At 37.2% G+C, this 16,971-nt stretch overlaps 2 protein-coding genes across 2 annotated transcripts; one reads left to right on the plus strand and one right to left on the minus strand.

Moving 5' to 3' along the window:
• Positions 1–2,442: 2,442 nt before the first annotated feature.
• On the plus strand, positions 2,443–7,421 carry LOC107600083 (trichohyalin-like). The gene is made up of 5 exons (XM_016291873.1): positions 2,443–3,052; positions 3,267–3,313; positions 3,403–3,496; positions 4,163–5,733; positions 6,870–7,421. Exons 1-5 carry the CDS (start codon positions 3,007–3,009, stop codon positions 6,918–6,920), a joined length of 1,809 nt encoding a protein of 602 aa, XP_016147359.1. The 5' UTR covers positions 2,443–3,006; the 3' UTR covers positions 6,921–7,421.
• Positions 7,422–7,449: 28 nt separating this feature from the next.
• Positions 7,450–15,840, minus strand: LOC107600084 (tRNA (adenine(58)-N(1))-methyltransferase non-catalytic subunit TRM6). Its single transcript, XM_016291875.1, has 11 exons — positions 15,528–15,840; positions 14,899–15,029; positions 14,702–14,811; positions 12,418–12,509; positions 12,247–12,330; positions 11,945–12,069; positions 11,352–11,677; positions 10,213–10,298; positions 9,810–9,912; positions 9,496–9,582; positions 7,450–7,912 (listed from the first exon to the last, which is right to left on the minus strand). The coding sequence occupies exons 1-11, from the start codon at positions 15,635–15,637 to the stop codon at positions 7,748–7,750; spliced, it is 1,419 nt and encodes a 472-aa protein (XP_016147361.1). The 5' UTR covers positions 15,638–15,840; the 3' UTR covers positions 7,450–7,747.
• Positions 15,841–16,971: the final 1,131 nt, after the last annotated feature.

A 16,971-nucleotide genomic window follows, 5' to 3' on the forward strand; every position in this document is an offset into this window, starting at 1 on the left:
TGACAAAGCGCTTTGGAGTTTCATGAGGAAGCTGTCACACAATATACTACCACCCAGCCTCGGACCACAGACTATAGCGAATAAAAATTCAGCAATATAGCTCGTTTTATGATGCCGAGGATCCAAAAAAATAAAAAAGGAAGAAGATCAAAGCCAAGAATCTTCTCTCGGCCACTGCTTTTGTTTCTGCATGCAGATGTCTTTGATTAAAGCCGCATCTGAGCTCAACTCAATTAGTAAATTAGCTAGTATGCACTAGGTAGCCTACACTTTGCACCCTGCATTTTATGCTCCCTGTTTATCGTGTCTATGTGCACAGCGATGACTCCAAAAGCTTCACTCTTTTTTGACTGAATAAATTATGAGCAGGGATTTCGGCTTTAGAGGAAAGATGTCTGTATAATTCATTGCATTCGAGCTTCACAAGCATGATGGATATGTTGTGTTTTCGTTTTCTAAGCGTGCCAGAGGTCCGGATTTCCCCGGGGAGGGAGAGAGATGACAATAAATATGATAAATACTGGGATGCTCCAGATATTACTTGCTTCGTGTTCCGGTTTATAACACAAAACAATAATGCATGTTGAAATCCACTAGTATGTTGAGACAGGGCTATGTAATTATCACTTATTTATTCATGAGACTCATTATGCTGTCTTTAATGAAAAGACATTTATCAATGCTTCTCAGAGTCAGCCTGATAGTATCATAGCTCAGTCAGATATCTCATATGTCAGGTGCAATGCCGAACAGCAAGTTGAGTTGTCATAAGAAATACTTTAAAGTTTTTGATTATTAAGAAAATGTTTTGTTTAAACATCTGCAATTATATACATCTTATATTAGCAGTCACTTCTGTGACATATCTGTCACCAGTGTTGGGGAAAGTTACTTTTAAAAGTAATGCATTACAATATTGCATTACTCCATAAAAAAGTAACTAATTACGTTACTTAGTTAATTTTTTATGGAAAGTAATGTTACGTTACTTTTGCGCTACTTTTAAAATCTGGACAGGGCTTGCTTGTTTGTTTTTAAAATAAAAAAGTTCTATTTTGGCAAAAAATAAAAGCCTTTTCACACCAAAAGTGAAATGAATAAGCCTCAGGCTGAAGGGAAAGTAAGTTTACGTCCGTAGAATGCAGAAGAAGAAATTTCAACACACTTCAGCAATAAACAAAGACACAAATGTTCATCTAGAGTAATTTGTGCTTATTAGTACGGTTGAACTGGATCATCGAAGGTCAGAAGCAAAGACTTTGGTTAATAGAATGGGAATAAATACATAAAGCATATTTGTGTTGTTTAACATTTAATTATTGCATATTCTGAGTTGCATTATTTTTATTCATTTTGAGGAATACTGAATCTGTGTGTTTTTTTTTGTGTGAGTGAGATTAATTAATGCATATTCATATTTATTTTAGAACTACAGTAACATCTTCTGATTTCTCTCAACATGGACACAGGAGAGCTGCCAATTAATACATTGAAAAAAAAGTAACTTGCGTTACTTATCTGAAAAAGTAACTCAGATATTCTCTTGTAAATTAAAAAGTAATGCGTTACTTTACTAGTTACTTGAAAAAAGTAATCTGATTACATAATTTGCGATATATTACCCCCAACACTGTCTGTCACCAACACTTAATAATTACAGATGTACTGTAATAAATGTGAATGACTAAACTCTTAAGGTGAATACTTATATTTTGTTCAAACTAATGTTAGTCAACACAAAACATCCTAAAGAAACATTAAGAAAATGAAAGATAAACTATGTAAACACTAAGAGATGCTATGGAAAACATTTTTAATAAACATACAGTTACACTGATAAAACATTTTAGAACTACAAAATTAGGCTAAAAACAATATAAAACATGTAACTTTTAAAGTACAGCTAAATGTTTAAAATTATCATAGGTTACAAAATATTACTCGAAAACCAATTAGACATTTTATTTAAATGTAAGTTGTACCTTGAAATATCACTTTTGGAGGAAGTAGAAGACCGAGATGTGCATTTCTTAGCGTTACAATATAATTACACCTGCTGTCAGTTACTTAATTGAATTGTCTCACATGAAAATGTAATGGCAAATTACCTATCCTTCTGGTCTGCTTGTGTGGATGATAAATCAAAGCTGCTTCTTTTTTTAACATTCTGCATCTCTGATCAACTCTGACTGCCCCGTGACGGTCCTGTTACCTCAGCAACTACAGCATCCTTCTGCTGAAACTCAGAGCACCTGTACCAAACATTAGTTTGCATTTTCACAATTCCCTCATGACACACACCATCCATGAATGAAGTGGGCGTCTAAGAGTTGCACAACATTCTGTCCGATTTCAAGTGAGATTGTTTATTATTATGTACGATCATTTACAATGAGCATTATTCAGATACGATAAACAATTAATTAAATGAATAATATTGCACTGCAGGATCTCGCAGAGATTTAATGAATTCTTATTGAGTTGTTGGTATTATATTTTTTCTTGTGACTAAATACACAAGATCACTGGCCTGAAATGTATCACAAATGACTGGAAGGTCACATATATGGTTTATAAAATAAGTCACAAAATATATAAGGAAGACCAGGATTAGTTTGCACACTTATATAGCCTACTCTATACCGTTTCATGTAACTCAACACATAAAACTCCTGGGCTGCATGACACAGCTGAATAGGAATCAAAAAATATAAATAAATGCACCGACATGACAGCCTACTTTTCAACGCCATACATAGGCTAGAGTGGAAGATTAGAAAATTTCATTAAAGTGGGGGTGGTGGGGTCTCATTAAGGCTTCACTTTAGTCGTGACGTAAGCAACTCACGAGCTCAGACCCCTGCGTGTCCCACAGCGAGCTCAAAACAGACGCAGCGCGCGCGCCGAGCTGCAGCACGCGGAACGGAGCTCCTCTCTGCTGCTTGAGACTGCAAAGACAAAAGCCGTTTCGGATAACATCAAGAGCAGAAAACATCTGTGCGCATCATGAAGTTTGCCGCTTTAGTCTGCTTGGTTGTTTTCTTCGCTGCAGGTAAGTGTACAACAAAGAATCATTGAATAAATCATTTCAGCACCATGGTCAGCGACAAGACAGTTTGCTGCGGAACAAATAGTAGATCACGATGGAAATTTTCTTTAAGCGGTTTTTGCACGAGTAAAACGTACGGATAATTGGTGATATTGAGATGAATAAGCTTTCGCATTGCGATTTGCACAAATATAATTCAAGGCTTTTACTATCCCAGCTGGAGGGTCCATACCAGTTGAGCAGGACAGCCAAAGAGAGGACCTGGTATGCTGTAGCTTCTATGTCTATAAAACAAACAAACAATGCATTTATCGTTCTACTCCTTTTGGTTAAAGTACATACTTTAATTTCAGCTTATCCAGTGTTTAGTTCACATCCTTTCAAAGGCGCTGTATAAGACCGATGATACTCCACTGCATCCAGAATGCAAAAACATCCTTACACCAGGTACGTTAATTTGCACTTTCACACTGTGTTGCTTTATTGTGTTATTGAGGCGAACATTTGATTTATTAGCAAGTGAAGTCAAATGGAGAATTCTTATCCAGGTTATTTCTAGCATAACTCATGTTTGATCTTACATCTAAATCCATTAAATTTATCATTTGGACATATAACGTGAGAACAGTCATACTACATTATCGTCACATGCAGTTTCTAATCTCAGTACATCGTGCTTGGTGGATGAGACTGTTATGGGTCAGTGGTTTCACTCGAAGACTGTGGAATAATAATTGGATGTATTAATGCAGTGTATAAGCAATGGAGTGAAAATTAGTTACAAGTCATTTGCATGTGCATTTTTTGTGCCCATATTTATCTCTCCATGAATTTAGGATCAGGTCATTCCTCAGTTGGGAAAAAGGAGGAAGACACTCTAATTTGGACATATAACGTGAGAACAGTCATACTACATTATCGTCACATGAAGTTTCTAATCTCAGTACATCGTGCTTGGTGGATGAGACTGTTATGGGTCAGTGGTTTCACTCTAAGACTGTGGAATAATAATTGGATGTATTAATGCAGTGTATAAGCAATGGAGTGAAAATTAGTTACAAGTCATTTGCATGTGCATTTTTTGTGCCCATATTTATCGCTCCATGAATTTAGGATCAGGTCATTCCTCAGTTGGGAAAAAGGAGGAAGACACTCTAAAACCGGCTCAAGAGGAACTTAAAAAACCAAGAGAAGAGTCTAAAATTAAGGAGGAGGAACTCATAGAGGATCTTCTCAAAGCTGACAAGCGCGAGGAGCTGGATGACGAACGTAGCCAGGAAGAGTTCCCAAGTTTTGTTAAAAGAAGAATCAAAGACAGGCGTGAGGAAATGGACGATGAACGTAGCCAGGAAGAGTTCCCAAGTTTTATGAAAAGACGAATCAAAGAAAAACGTGATGAACTGGACGATGAACGAAGTCAGGAAGAGTTCCCAAGTTTCTATAAAAGAGGCAACAAGCATAAAAGAGAAGATCCTGATGATGAGAGAAGCCAAGAGGAATTTCCTCAAAAAAGACATTTTTCCGTCCTTTACAAGCGTGATAATCCCGATGAGGAGCGCAGCCAAGAGGAATTCCCTCTATATGAATATAAAAGGAGTCGTCTTCAGACCAGCAGAGAAAAACGTGAAGAGCCAGACTATGATAGAAGCCAAGAAGATTTCCCAAGTTACACCCACAAAAGAAACCATGGGGATGGAGAAGAAGAGGATGAGGAGAGTGAGGAAAGAGAGAAGCGGATCTGGAAGCCATCACATAGATACCACCACAAGAAAAAGCACCACAAACGCAATGAGAATGAGGATTTTGAAGAACCAGACTATGATAGAAGTCAAGAAGACTTCCCAAGCTACAGCCAAAAAAGGAGTCATTGGGATGGTGGGCACTCTGAGCCAAACGAACACTTGCTGAATGAGCAACTTAATGAGGACTTAGGCTCTCAGGAAAAGAGATCTGAAGAATCAGAAGAGGTAGACGAGGATATCGCAAAGCGATACTGGAAACCCACCCATAGATACCACCATAAGAAACACCACAAACGTGACTCATCTGAAGAGGATTATGAGGAAAGACCCCTGGAAAAAAGGAATGAGGTCTCAGAGGAGAGGGAGGAAATGGATAAAAGGATCTGGAAGCCCACACACAGATATCATCACAAGAAGCTTCATCACAAGCGTGGCGACTCCATAGAGCTTGAGGATGAAAATGAACCCATCTCAGAGAAGACTCACAGTCTCCATGACTCAACAGACAACGCCTTCAAGCGCCATTCAACTAAAGAGGAAAAACAGGAAATTGTCCATGAGCTTAATGAAAAGAGGCATCCTTTAACCAGCCAAGAGAAAGAAAATGAGCTGAAGAAAGGGCAACAGAGTTCAGCAGAGGAGAAGCAGGACAGGGAGGCTGCATTGAGGTACCTAACCAAAAAGAAGAATGAGTTACAGGAACGTCTACTTAACAAAGGTAATGTCTATGAGAAGCGTTCCCCATGGATTTACAGAGGATACTACCATCCAGCCTGGTACAAAAGAGGCCATAATGTGGCTGAAAGTACTGACCAGCACCCCTACCATAAACTAGAGGACCTCGCCGAGACTCTCCGGTACAAAAGAGGCCTACTTACTCAGGAGGAGTCACCCGAGGAGGAAAAGGGTGTCCCCCAACAGAAGCTTCTCACACCAGAGGAGGTATGGTCTGATCTGTACAAGTGACAGTACACAGTTTTTGCACATTTTGTCTGACAACACACACATTTTTGGCGTCTACCTATTCTGATTCAACTCAGAAATTTGTTCGTGGAGACACCAGGTACTGGACGGCTGTGTCAGATAAGAGATATTCAAAATGTGCACTGTTAGGGAAACTTTGGGAATGGTTTGGGGACCAATGCACTAGGTCTTCAAACCTGCTCCTGGAGACCCACTGTCTTGGACAGCTTATTTCCAACCTGCTACAACACACCCGCCTGTGATTTTCAAGCAATCCTCAGGTGTATTTGATTAGGTCTGGATCTAAAGTCTGCAGAGCAGTGGAACTCCAGGAGCAGGGTTGAAGACCTCTGCACTAGGTTTCACAATCCCAGTTTAACAAATGGACCCACTGAGCCCTAAAGTCTACATGTTAAATTACAAATGGGAATAAAGAAAGCATTCACTCACCTAAGTCGTTTAGTACTAGACAGGGATGTATTGGAAGCAAAGAACAACATTAACACAATCAAGACTTGCTTCATGGAGCTCTTGAAAAACAAGGCCAGATTTTCCGCTTGAAGTAGCTTTTCAGTATCTCTGCTTGCTAGACTTCAACATGGATAAGTTGAGTGACTAAGAGAGGACGTGGGAAGACTGAAAGGAGAGTTACAGTTCTTTAGACCATGCAACTCTAGCTGCACCAAAAAGCAGCAATAACCTCCTAGAATCTCTCCGGTGACTACTTAAGCCAAATGTTGTGCTATTACAAGGACATCTGAGTTATCTGATATACCTGCAAACTACGAAGTAATATTGCATTTACTTAAGGGTTTAGAGGGATGTGCTAAGAGCATAATTCCTCATCATGACAGGGATATTGAATAACTAAAAGTACTTCCATATAACTTTCCTACTGGGAATGTGGAAACAGAATATTTCATTGACAAGAGCAACCACATTTCTTTCAATCATAAAGAAACAACCCAGTTTATGCCAGACTGCAACAACGGCAAAAACAACACAAAACAACTCTGGGGACTGATTAAGGCAATTGTTTTTAAGCATCACTTAAAAGAGTTATGAAACATAAGTATGTACTGCATTTAATTCTTGTCCTGTTCTTTCATTTAAAGGAACTTGAGAAACTGGCCTCTGTGGATCAACAGATGAAAGAGACAACTTAATCATTCCTAGAACCAGCTGAAACATCATCATCTTTCGCTGCCTGAATTGATTTTCAATACGCTTTATGTGTGCTTACTTGGGCTGCTTTAGAAGAATGAATTATTATATGTTGTACCCGATTACAACTGCATCATACTTGTTATTAGTGTAAATCAGTATTTAATGTGAGAGTCTTAGAAGCAAGACAGTCTATAAAAGGGAAAAAAAGCTTGATAATATCATGTGCATCATTTTTCTCTTTATTACATTCTAAAATAACATAAAAAAAACAAAATGACCAAGTACTATTGACTGCAAATTTGACCGCATTTTTGAGCATGCTACTTTACAACTGTAAAAAACGCAGTATGTTGAAAAATTACTGTTGTTCTTTATAACCTTCAACAGAACCTCTGCTTACTTGATTGTTTGCATTTAATAAAATGTGTAATTATGGGACCAAAGCTGATGAATGCAGTTATCATTTGTGTTTTGATGCTGGAAACCTTTTGAAAATGATTAAAACAGATAAATATACGGTTTAATTGTGCAATGATGCATTTTGTAAGCAAAACTTGGTTATTCGCCAAGTGCAGAGGATGCCGAAAAAGCAGCATGTCTTCCTTCCTCCACATCTTGCTAAAAAAATAAAAAATAAATAAGGATGAGAACATTTCTGTAGCTCTTAAATGCAAAACTTTTCAAAACGAAACAAAAAACAGTAGCTAACAGACTCTGAATAATAAAGTCGTGCAAATCATACAGAGAATAAAGCACTGGCTGAATGTGTGAGTCCAACACTGATTTGGTTTCTTCTCACTTAAATAAGTCAAACTAAACTAATTGCCTAGGCAGAACTAATCTCATCCAGTTTCAGCCTCTTGGCAACAGGCTCCTCTGATTTGTGCTGATTCCTAGCTTTGGCAGCGTCTGCAGCGACCGTGGTTCCTGACAGGAGATACCCTCCACCTCCACTCATGAGCAGCACTGGATGAGTCCGGTTGGGCAACACCTGAAACAATGATACAGAAGTGATTAAGAAGTCAAAGCCTTCTAGGGGTGGGTGGTAAGACCAAAATCTTATTTCACAGCGCGAGTCATCTAATATAAGAGTAATTACATCGAAATGTATCTGTTTTTGCTGGAAATACAACAAAAAGGGTTTACACATAAATAACCGTGCTAATGCAAATTTTAGCATAACTGAGCAAATTAAATAAATACATTTCTATTTTTTATATTTGGAACTTGATGTACAATACCGTTCAAATTTTTTTTTAAATGTTTTATGCTTACCAAGGCTTCATTTATTTGATCAAAAATACAGTAAACACAGCAATATTGTGAAATATTATTACAATTTTAAATAACTGTTTTCTATTTTAATACATTTTAAAATGTAATTTATTCCTGTGATACAAAGCTGAATTTACAGCTTCATTACTCCAGTCTTCAGTGTCACACGATCCTTCAGAAATCATTCTAATATGCTGATTTGCTGCTCAAGTAACATTTAGTATTAATATTACATCAATGTTTAAAACGGTTGTGCTGCCTAATATTTGCCATACATTTTTTCAAGATTAATATAAAGTTCAAAAGAACAATTTAAACGGATAAAAAATTTTTTTTTTGGAACAGTGTAAAAGTCTTAGTGCCTCAATACAGTTTATTGTATTGCAGCCTCAATTGAATTCATCCTCGATGAATAAAAGTATTAATTCCTTTCTACAAAAAAAAAAAAAAAAATGTACTGACCCCAAACTTTTGAAAAGTAGAGTAAACAAAAAAAGATTAAAGGGGTCATATGATGCTTTTTTAAAGATCATTATTTTGTGTATTTGGTGTAACAGAATATGTTGACATGCTTTAATGTTCAAAAAACACATTCAAATACTGTACATTATTGTAAGTCCTCTATGCACCGCCTCCCTCAAACGCTTCGTTTTCTACAAAACTCCGCATTTGAACAGTCAATAGCAAATACTTAAAACTAGTAACAAAACATACTTACAGTCACTGATTCAGAAGCGCCAGATTGTCATAGCAAAGTCAGAATGACCTCCTCTCCTAGGTTCACGAAACGGTTGTCCATAAAATGCATTGCTGTTCTGTTGTAAGTAATCTTAAAGATTCCTAAATGCATCTACTTTCGGAAGGCCAAATAAAGTGCTTTTGCTTTCGCCTAGAAACACACAGCGTCTCCCTGACATGGCTGCTTCAACACTAACTGCGGTTACTGAAACCACGCCTTCTTACTTTGCGTGCACATTTGCGCGCAAAGTATGTGGGAATATGTGGGAATTAGCAATATTATGCTAATATTCCCACATAGTGAGGTAGATATGTGGGGGCGTGTTAGAACGAGCCGTTTTAGGGGGGCCTGGCAGAGTCTTAACTTTTATAAAGTATATCTCTTTGGGTTTGAGACTTTAGTCTTTGCAGCTTTAGGGATCTTATCTATTCACGAACAGCTTGTAACACTCCAAAGAGAAAGGAAAACTTGAAATCGCATCATATGACCCCTTTAATAACAAAAAGTCTGGCATTAGAGCAAAAACAACAGTCTGTGTACAGGATGAAGTAGAGAATTACCTGGTAATGCCTGAGCCAGGAATCTGTTAATCTGAGACTGATTGCTCCTCCTTGTTCCCTGAGTTTTGTGTAGCACTCGATCAGCGGCTGTCCAAACCAGATCAGACAGTAAATATTGCAGAAAGCACTGAACTCAAACTGAATATACAAATCTTTTTAAAGCGATGGTACACCCTGCTTTTATGGTACTATGGGAACTTGACAACAACTGGCCAAATCTACTTCATGCAAAATACATGTTTAGACATTTTGCTAAATAACAAGTTTGGAAGAACTGCCTCTTGAACAACACTTGCTAAAGCAATCCGTTTTACCTCTCTGTACTGGCAGTACACTACGAACGGTCGTGATGGAGCTATGAACTTCAGCAGACCCATTAACACAGGACAGGGGTGGAAGCGACTAGCAATCACCAACCTGAAACAAACATTTCAATCAGCTTGCCCATATTAACTAGGCGAATCACTGGAAGACTGCATACAAAACAGCTTAAAAATCAATACAAAATTTGACATGTCAAGACTCATCAATATCACCATACATCACTTTCATGAACAGTCAGTCGCATGTTTTCCTCTTTTGAAATCATATACAAAATGTGCACTTAATCATGCTATGGACTACCAAGAGATTTGAAATGTTTATGAGTTTTAAATGCATTTAGGGCTGGACAATAGAGTTAAAAATAATATTTTTGCTATACACCACAAAACATACCCATCTGCATTTCTGCCCTCTAATAGAGCTGCAGCTGAAGCTAACTTCTTCCTCTTCTCCTCCATCTTCACCTTTTTCTCTTGAGCCTGTAAGGTTAGAAAGACCAATTAAATAAGTTTGACATTTTAAAATAAACTCTTAAAAGACACCTTTCCCACCATGACTAGTTTCCCATTAACAATGTTCAGAAGTGTAAATACAGGCATCACACAAAAAGTTTTTGCTTGTTCTGTTTTCTTCACACATCCCTTTTCACACATTTCACCTCAAGCTGCTCTTCGTTTAATCTTTAGTCTCCTTGGCAACGATGTCGAGTTTTGAAAACTATCAAAAGGACAACATTTTTGATCATTGTGAAAATGACATCACAACAGAGGAACAGTTGTAATTTGGGTACAAAATAAAAAATAAACATTTAGTTTGTTTGTTATTTAGTTTGTTTATTCAGCTGTTTGTTTAAATTATTAAAAGAAAATATTTATATTTATTTAAATTATAATACTATTTTAAAATGGAAAGTTCTGGGCTTGGATCAAATACAATGCATTTGTAAATAGCTTGTGTTTATTTAGATTTTGTCTAAATTATAAAAAAAAATTTTTAATAATAATATTTAGAATTATTTAAATTATATTATGTTAAAAGAGGGCATTTTGGTTTTGGACCAAATGTAATACATTTTTAAATAGTTGGTGTTAATTTTTGCTTTTTGTTTAAATGAACAATTTTTTAAGTAATAATTATTATTTAGATCATTTAAATTAAATTCATATTTTATAAGGGAAAGTTTAGGTCTTTGATGAAATATATATTTTTTAGCTTTTTGTTTGAATGATCATATAATTTTATATAAAAGGTAATTATTAATATTTAGAACTATTTCAATTATATTTAGTATTTTAAAATGGTATTTTATAAAGGTTTGGCCTTAGACGACAATAAAAGCAAAAGCAGGTTTAATGATGTAGGCATGGAAAAAGTTTCCAAGACAGTTTCCATGACAAAAACTATTTTTAAAAAATTATAATTTTTTAACAATAATCATAATTTTTTTTTTTTTATGTAAGTATTCAAGTAGTTCCAGAAACACCCAACCATGATGCGATATATGCACATAAAAGTCATGGGAAAAATCGAACCTTCTGTCCTCGCAGTCTTTCTCTCTCCGCTCTCCTCATTTCTTCTTGCGGGTCAACGCTGACCTCCATGCTCTGAGGTTCTGAGCTCTTCTCCTCAGACACACCTGAGGTTTCTTGAGAGGACTCAGATTGACCGTTCCTGCTGCTATTGGCCTCAGAATCTGCGTCCTTCTCTGACAGATCCAGGGTTCCCGCCAGAAGAGCGTTAACTTTGCATAAAGGGAACTCATGCAGCATCTCATGGAAGTGTGACGGAAAGCCGAAGCTCTCCATGCCGGCTCTCGTTGGGCCTCCACCGGGATACATCTGAATCACTGAGCCAAAACCTGAAAAACAGAAACATCTGGATCAACAGCACAGTGTAATAGTCGTTGACTAATACAAGATTTTCTAAATACGAGTAACCAAACAGTTGATGGTCTCCACTGTTTTTTGTCATACTATGGAAGTCACCAACCCATATTCTTCAAAACAGCTTTTTAAGTTCAACAGATGAAAGAAACTCATACAGGTTTGGAGCAACTTGAGGGTGGGTAAATATGTCAAAATTTTCATTTTGGGGTGAATGATCCCTTTAAGTAAAGTGTGATTACCTCCCATTCGCTCCATCACCGAGCCCAACACAAGTCCAGCACAGGTCTCAAAAACAATGATTTTACTGCCAGCGTGGATGTTACCCAGAGTCAAAATCTGAGCCATTGAGTCGTACCGCAGGTGACTAAAATAGACACAAATATATACAATAGAGTATAAGTGTGTGTGTGTGTACACACGATTATACTTAAAAAAATATTTCACTAAATAAATAATGGTGCAATTATTTCATGTAACTCATGGGTTCTAAAACTGCATGAGGATGAGTAAATGCTTGAAGTGTTCCTTTAAGTTCACATGCCATATTTTCCCTGGTTCTCTGCCGTGGTACATCATGGCAAGGAGTCGAGTGGAGGGTTTCAGGATTGTTATGTCACTCTCGTACCTACATACATAAAAGCAAATACTTCTTATAAGAGTTATATTTTCCATGTTATTGCTAAAATATGTAATGACAATGGTTTAAACTCACTTTTTCTTTTTCTTCTTGATGTATTTCTCTTGAGCAAATTCAGTTTTGTCCTTGAATGTTGTACTGTTGTCTATGAGCTGCTGAACAATCTCCTTAAACACACATGAAAGGACAACGCAAGCTAAGAACACGTAAAAACCTTCATCAATAACAGCACAAATTGTCCAGCCTGCTGTCGATATATAAATAAGTAAAGACAATACATGAGTACATAAATATTTCTACAACTTTCTACAATATAAATACGTTGCATTCACATATTTATATCATGCACTTATAACAACAACTATTAGACATACCTAAAATATTTTTTATTATTAAAGTTATACATAAATCCTTTATGCAATATCAAAAAGGGTGGGAGGTATTTGAAAAATTAATCTCATTAATATTACTTTATATTCTTTAATTTTAGAGGTGCCCATATCTTGTGAACAAATAACAGCTTGTGAAAAGACATGGGCTGTTACTTTTGCAACTGGACTTAAAAAATGAACAATTCAATTGCAAAAATCCCATAGACCGTGATAGGGATGTAACGATTGCCGGTTTGACGATAAATCGTGATAAAATACCCCACGGTTAGTATTACCGTTTCATATTTTAATTATCACTATAACCGTATTCGATTACCGCGATTTGAACAGCTGAGGATAAGTAAATACTGTACTGAACAGTGATCCAGTGTGCGAACAAATAGGCACATTTTGTGATAATTTTTTCTGCCGGTGCGACTAAATTTTGTGTGCGGTCGCACTGGCGCGACCGCCGCATTGTTTAACTCATAAGCGCTGCATTTCTGTTGCATATGAGAAACATCAAATGGCAAACGAAACTGAAAGCATAATGAAACCATGCTACTCGTTTGAACTGCGCAGCACTTCGAGTGTAGCGCCTGGTTTATACTCGCCGCATCAGCAGGAGCGCGAAGCTGTGTGTAGCAAAAATGACGCTAAAAAGTGAAATATGTATAGATGTAAGCAAATCAGACAATTATCTTTTCTTGTAAAACGTGACACCAAGACCGCGAATTCGAAAGTGAAAGCACCCTAAGCCCGGCTTATAACATAGCTAAAGAGAAACTCCCGTTCACAAAATTCAAATCACAAATAATACTGATGAAAAAGAAGGGGTTGAATGTTAACCACTTTCATTTTCATATAATTATAAACTATGATAAATGTTCATCAGCATGCACTGATTAATCCCAAAAAATTAAAATATTGTGACCAAATCATGTGCTGGTGTGACCAACTGAGAAAGTTAGTCGCAAAAGAGCGACCAGTGGGAAGAACTAGTCTGGAGCCCTGAAGCATAAAGCACAGTTTTAAGTAACAGTCCCACGTGCGCACAGCAGCAGAGTGGTTTAGTTTTGTGTGAAAACATGGAGGAAAAGCTGGGAGGTTTTAAAGAGTGCTAAGGGAATTATACAAATGAATATATGGATGAATTAATTATATGAATGTACCTCTGAAGATTCTGACTGTCTTGAGAAAAGATTTGATGGCATTTTGTTTTCGTCTTCGCTCCATGTAATACCTAATAAAGTAGTGTTTTAAGCGCAATGCTGTTTTGACCTCGGAGGTTACGGGAAACAGCTCTAATTATACTGTTCCTATAGCGCCACCTAGTGTCAGAGAGTGGATTTACAGAGAGTTACATTTACATTCAGCCTGTGTGCAGTTTTTGTCTGGGCCAAAAAATGGACCGAATTTGCATGCCCTGCTGTAAATTTTGACCGGTTGATGAAAAACACGCTTATGTGGATTCTACACATTTAAACAATAAGGTATCTAGTATTATTTATGGAGCAGATAAAATACATATAATCATTTATTAATCAAATATCATTCTGACTTAACCCTTTTCTTTCTTTTAAAAAGCTGAAATGTGAGGTTTACCATTTATGAAACTTTTTCAAAGCATTATTTGAACATTTACATTAGATATTTCAACATGCTATTAAACTGTTGTCAGTCAAGTTGTCATTTCAAATCCGAACATCATTGGCAATGTTATTGTTTTAGTTATGCAAACAAAAACTCACTTTATTTGTTGATTTTTTTGATTGTGTGTCAGTTCTTTTTGAACATTTCCAGCACATTTGAACAATACTGTGATAATACTGATAACCGTGATCATTTTGGTCACTATAATCATGATAAGAAATGTTCATATCGTTACATCCCTAGACTGTGACTTGTTGAGACCAGAATATACTAAATCTAGCTCAGGACGGTTTTGGTTAACATGCATCCCTAGAAAACTTTCCTCAGGTACATACCTGACCCTTTAGCCCTTGCTCTTTCAGTGTTTCAATATCATCTCTAGTCAGTTTCTGAGATCTGCCATCATCCACTATATGTCTGTTATCCTGGCCTGCTTCCTTAGAATCTGTGACAGGAGAAACACAATACCATCTCATCAGCAAGAAAATGAATGAATCCGCAGATAACGACATAAATCCACAGCACCATTTACCCAAAGAGTCTCCTGTGTGTTTTGCTGCTTTGAGTTTAAGTGAACCGCCGGCTTCGATTTCAAACTTGGTCCCGTACAGCTGCCCGACCGCATTGTCCAAGAAGAACCACTGCTTCTCAAAGATCACTTTCCTGAGAGACAAAATACACAACAAGTCAAAGCAAATGAGGTGAGCACAAGCACTTAAAGGGATAGTTCACCCAAAAATGAAAAATCTGTCATTTACTCACCCTCATGTCGTTCCAAACCTGTATGAGTTGCTTTCTTATGTTGAACATAACAGAAGATATTTTGTAGATTGCTGGTAATCAAACAGTTGGTGGTTGCCATTGACTTCCATAGTATTTTTTTCCCTACTATGGAAGTCAATGGCAACCACCAACTGTTTGATTACTAGCAATCTACAAAATATCTTCTTTTGTGTTCAACATAAGAAAGCAACTCATACAGGTTTGGAACGACATGAGGGTGAGTAAATGATGACAGATTTTTCATTTTTGGGTGAACTATCCCTTTAACAGGCGTGAAATGTGAATGTTAGACTTCGTTCTATGAATCATCACATTCAACAGATAAGCCCTCTAGACTAAACATATAGATTTAATTCAAGTTTCATTTGTTTGACTCACTTTTTATTTTCGACCTGCACTGATTTGAAGACATCTCCTCTCTTCAGCACTACATAGTCTCCGTAACTGATTCTGCTCTCAGCGTCACTGTCATTTCCACACTCCGCCATTTACTGCGATCGACGTGGATAAAGATCGACCGGAGGATATTTAGAAACTAGTTTACACTTTAACTAGCCCAACGCAAAAGTGGTAATGTATATGACTGCAAACAGAACAGTAATGTCACACAAGCGATGCTTCTTTCATCTTTCCCCACGTGTGTTCTTCTGTCACTTCCTGTTCCGAAAGGCCAGTTAATCGAGCGTTGATTTGATTTACAGAGCCACAGTCAGACAGGAAGACTAGCAAGTCCCAGATCAAAGCGATTTTAGTCAGTTAAAGGGGTCATATGATGCGATTTCAATTGTGGCCAATCAGAGCACACCTCGCTTTTCAGACCGATGAGCTTTGAAAAAATCGACACGTTTCAGAAAGGCGGGGCATAGAGGAGAAACAATAATGTACAGTATGTGGAAAATAATGTGTTTTTTGAACTTTAAACTGCATAAACACATTACACCAAGTACACAAAATAATGTTCTTTTTAGCAGTATCATATAACCCCTTTAAAAATAAACGTGTGTTTAATGCATAGACTGTATAAAAACATGGACGTAGTGTCTGTGACGTCACCCGTAGATTTCCGAAGAGGTTTTTGAAGCTCAAAAGTGGGCGGAGCCGGCCGTCGCCATCTTGGCAGCGCGTCACTCCCGGATAATCAAAAATGGGCAAAAAGGCGGGAGCAGGTTGCTGAAGCCACGCCCACCTAGCTAGACGGTGGTGACAGCAGCGGCAATCCACCTGTCACTCAAGTGGCCACGCCCTTAATTATGCAGAACTTTAAGGCTTAATATAATTTAAACGGATGGGTTATAAAAAAAAATCACCCCCCTCACAGTTGTCATGAAGGGCAGCTATATAGACCAAAATCATTTTTTGAACCAGGCTGTAAACATGTTTTTTTCTGCTGTAAAGTTAGGCATTTTAACATGGGGAGTCTATGGGATTGACTTCCTTTTGCAGCCAGCCTCTAGCGGCCAGTTGATGAATTACAGTTTAAGTCACTTCCGTGTTGGCTTCACGAGAGAGAGCGGGAGGTTGCCGCTTGGTTTAATGTATACTCTTCTTTATTGAAGTGAATTAACTTCACATTAAGTTTATACTAATAACAACTACGACCATGGACATGTACAATGATTATAGCATGGCATTATCACGTGATGTCATTTCTGTAGGCTGCCTCTGTACTTCATTTATAAGGGTAAAATAATTATGATAAGACCTTATCCTTACTAAAATATGAATACTTCCAACATAAAAGTGCAAGTATTACACGTACATTATGTATGTACAATACAGTTGTATCCCATTTGGTCCTATTATTAAAAACTAAAGGGTAAAT

The sequence above is a fragment of the Sinocyclocheilus grahami genome, unplaced genomic scaffold (assembly GCF_001515645.1).
Source record: "Sinocyclocheilus grahami isolate Dianchi unplaced genomic scaffold, SAMN03320097.WGS_v1.1 scaffold277.1, whole genome shotgun sequence".
Classification (NCBI taxonomy): Eukaryota; Metazoa; Chordata; class Actinopteri; order Cypriniformes; family Cyprinidae; genus Sinocyclocheilus; species Sinocyclocheilus grahami.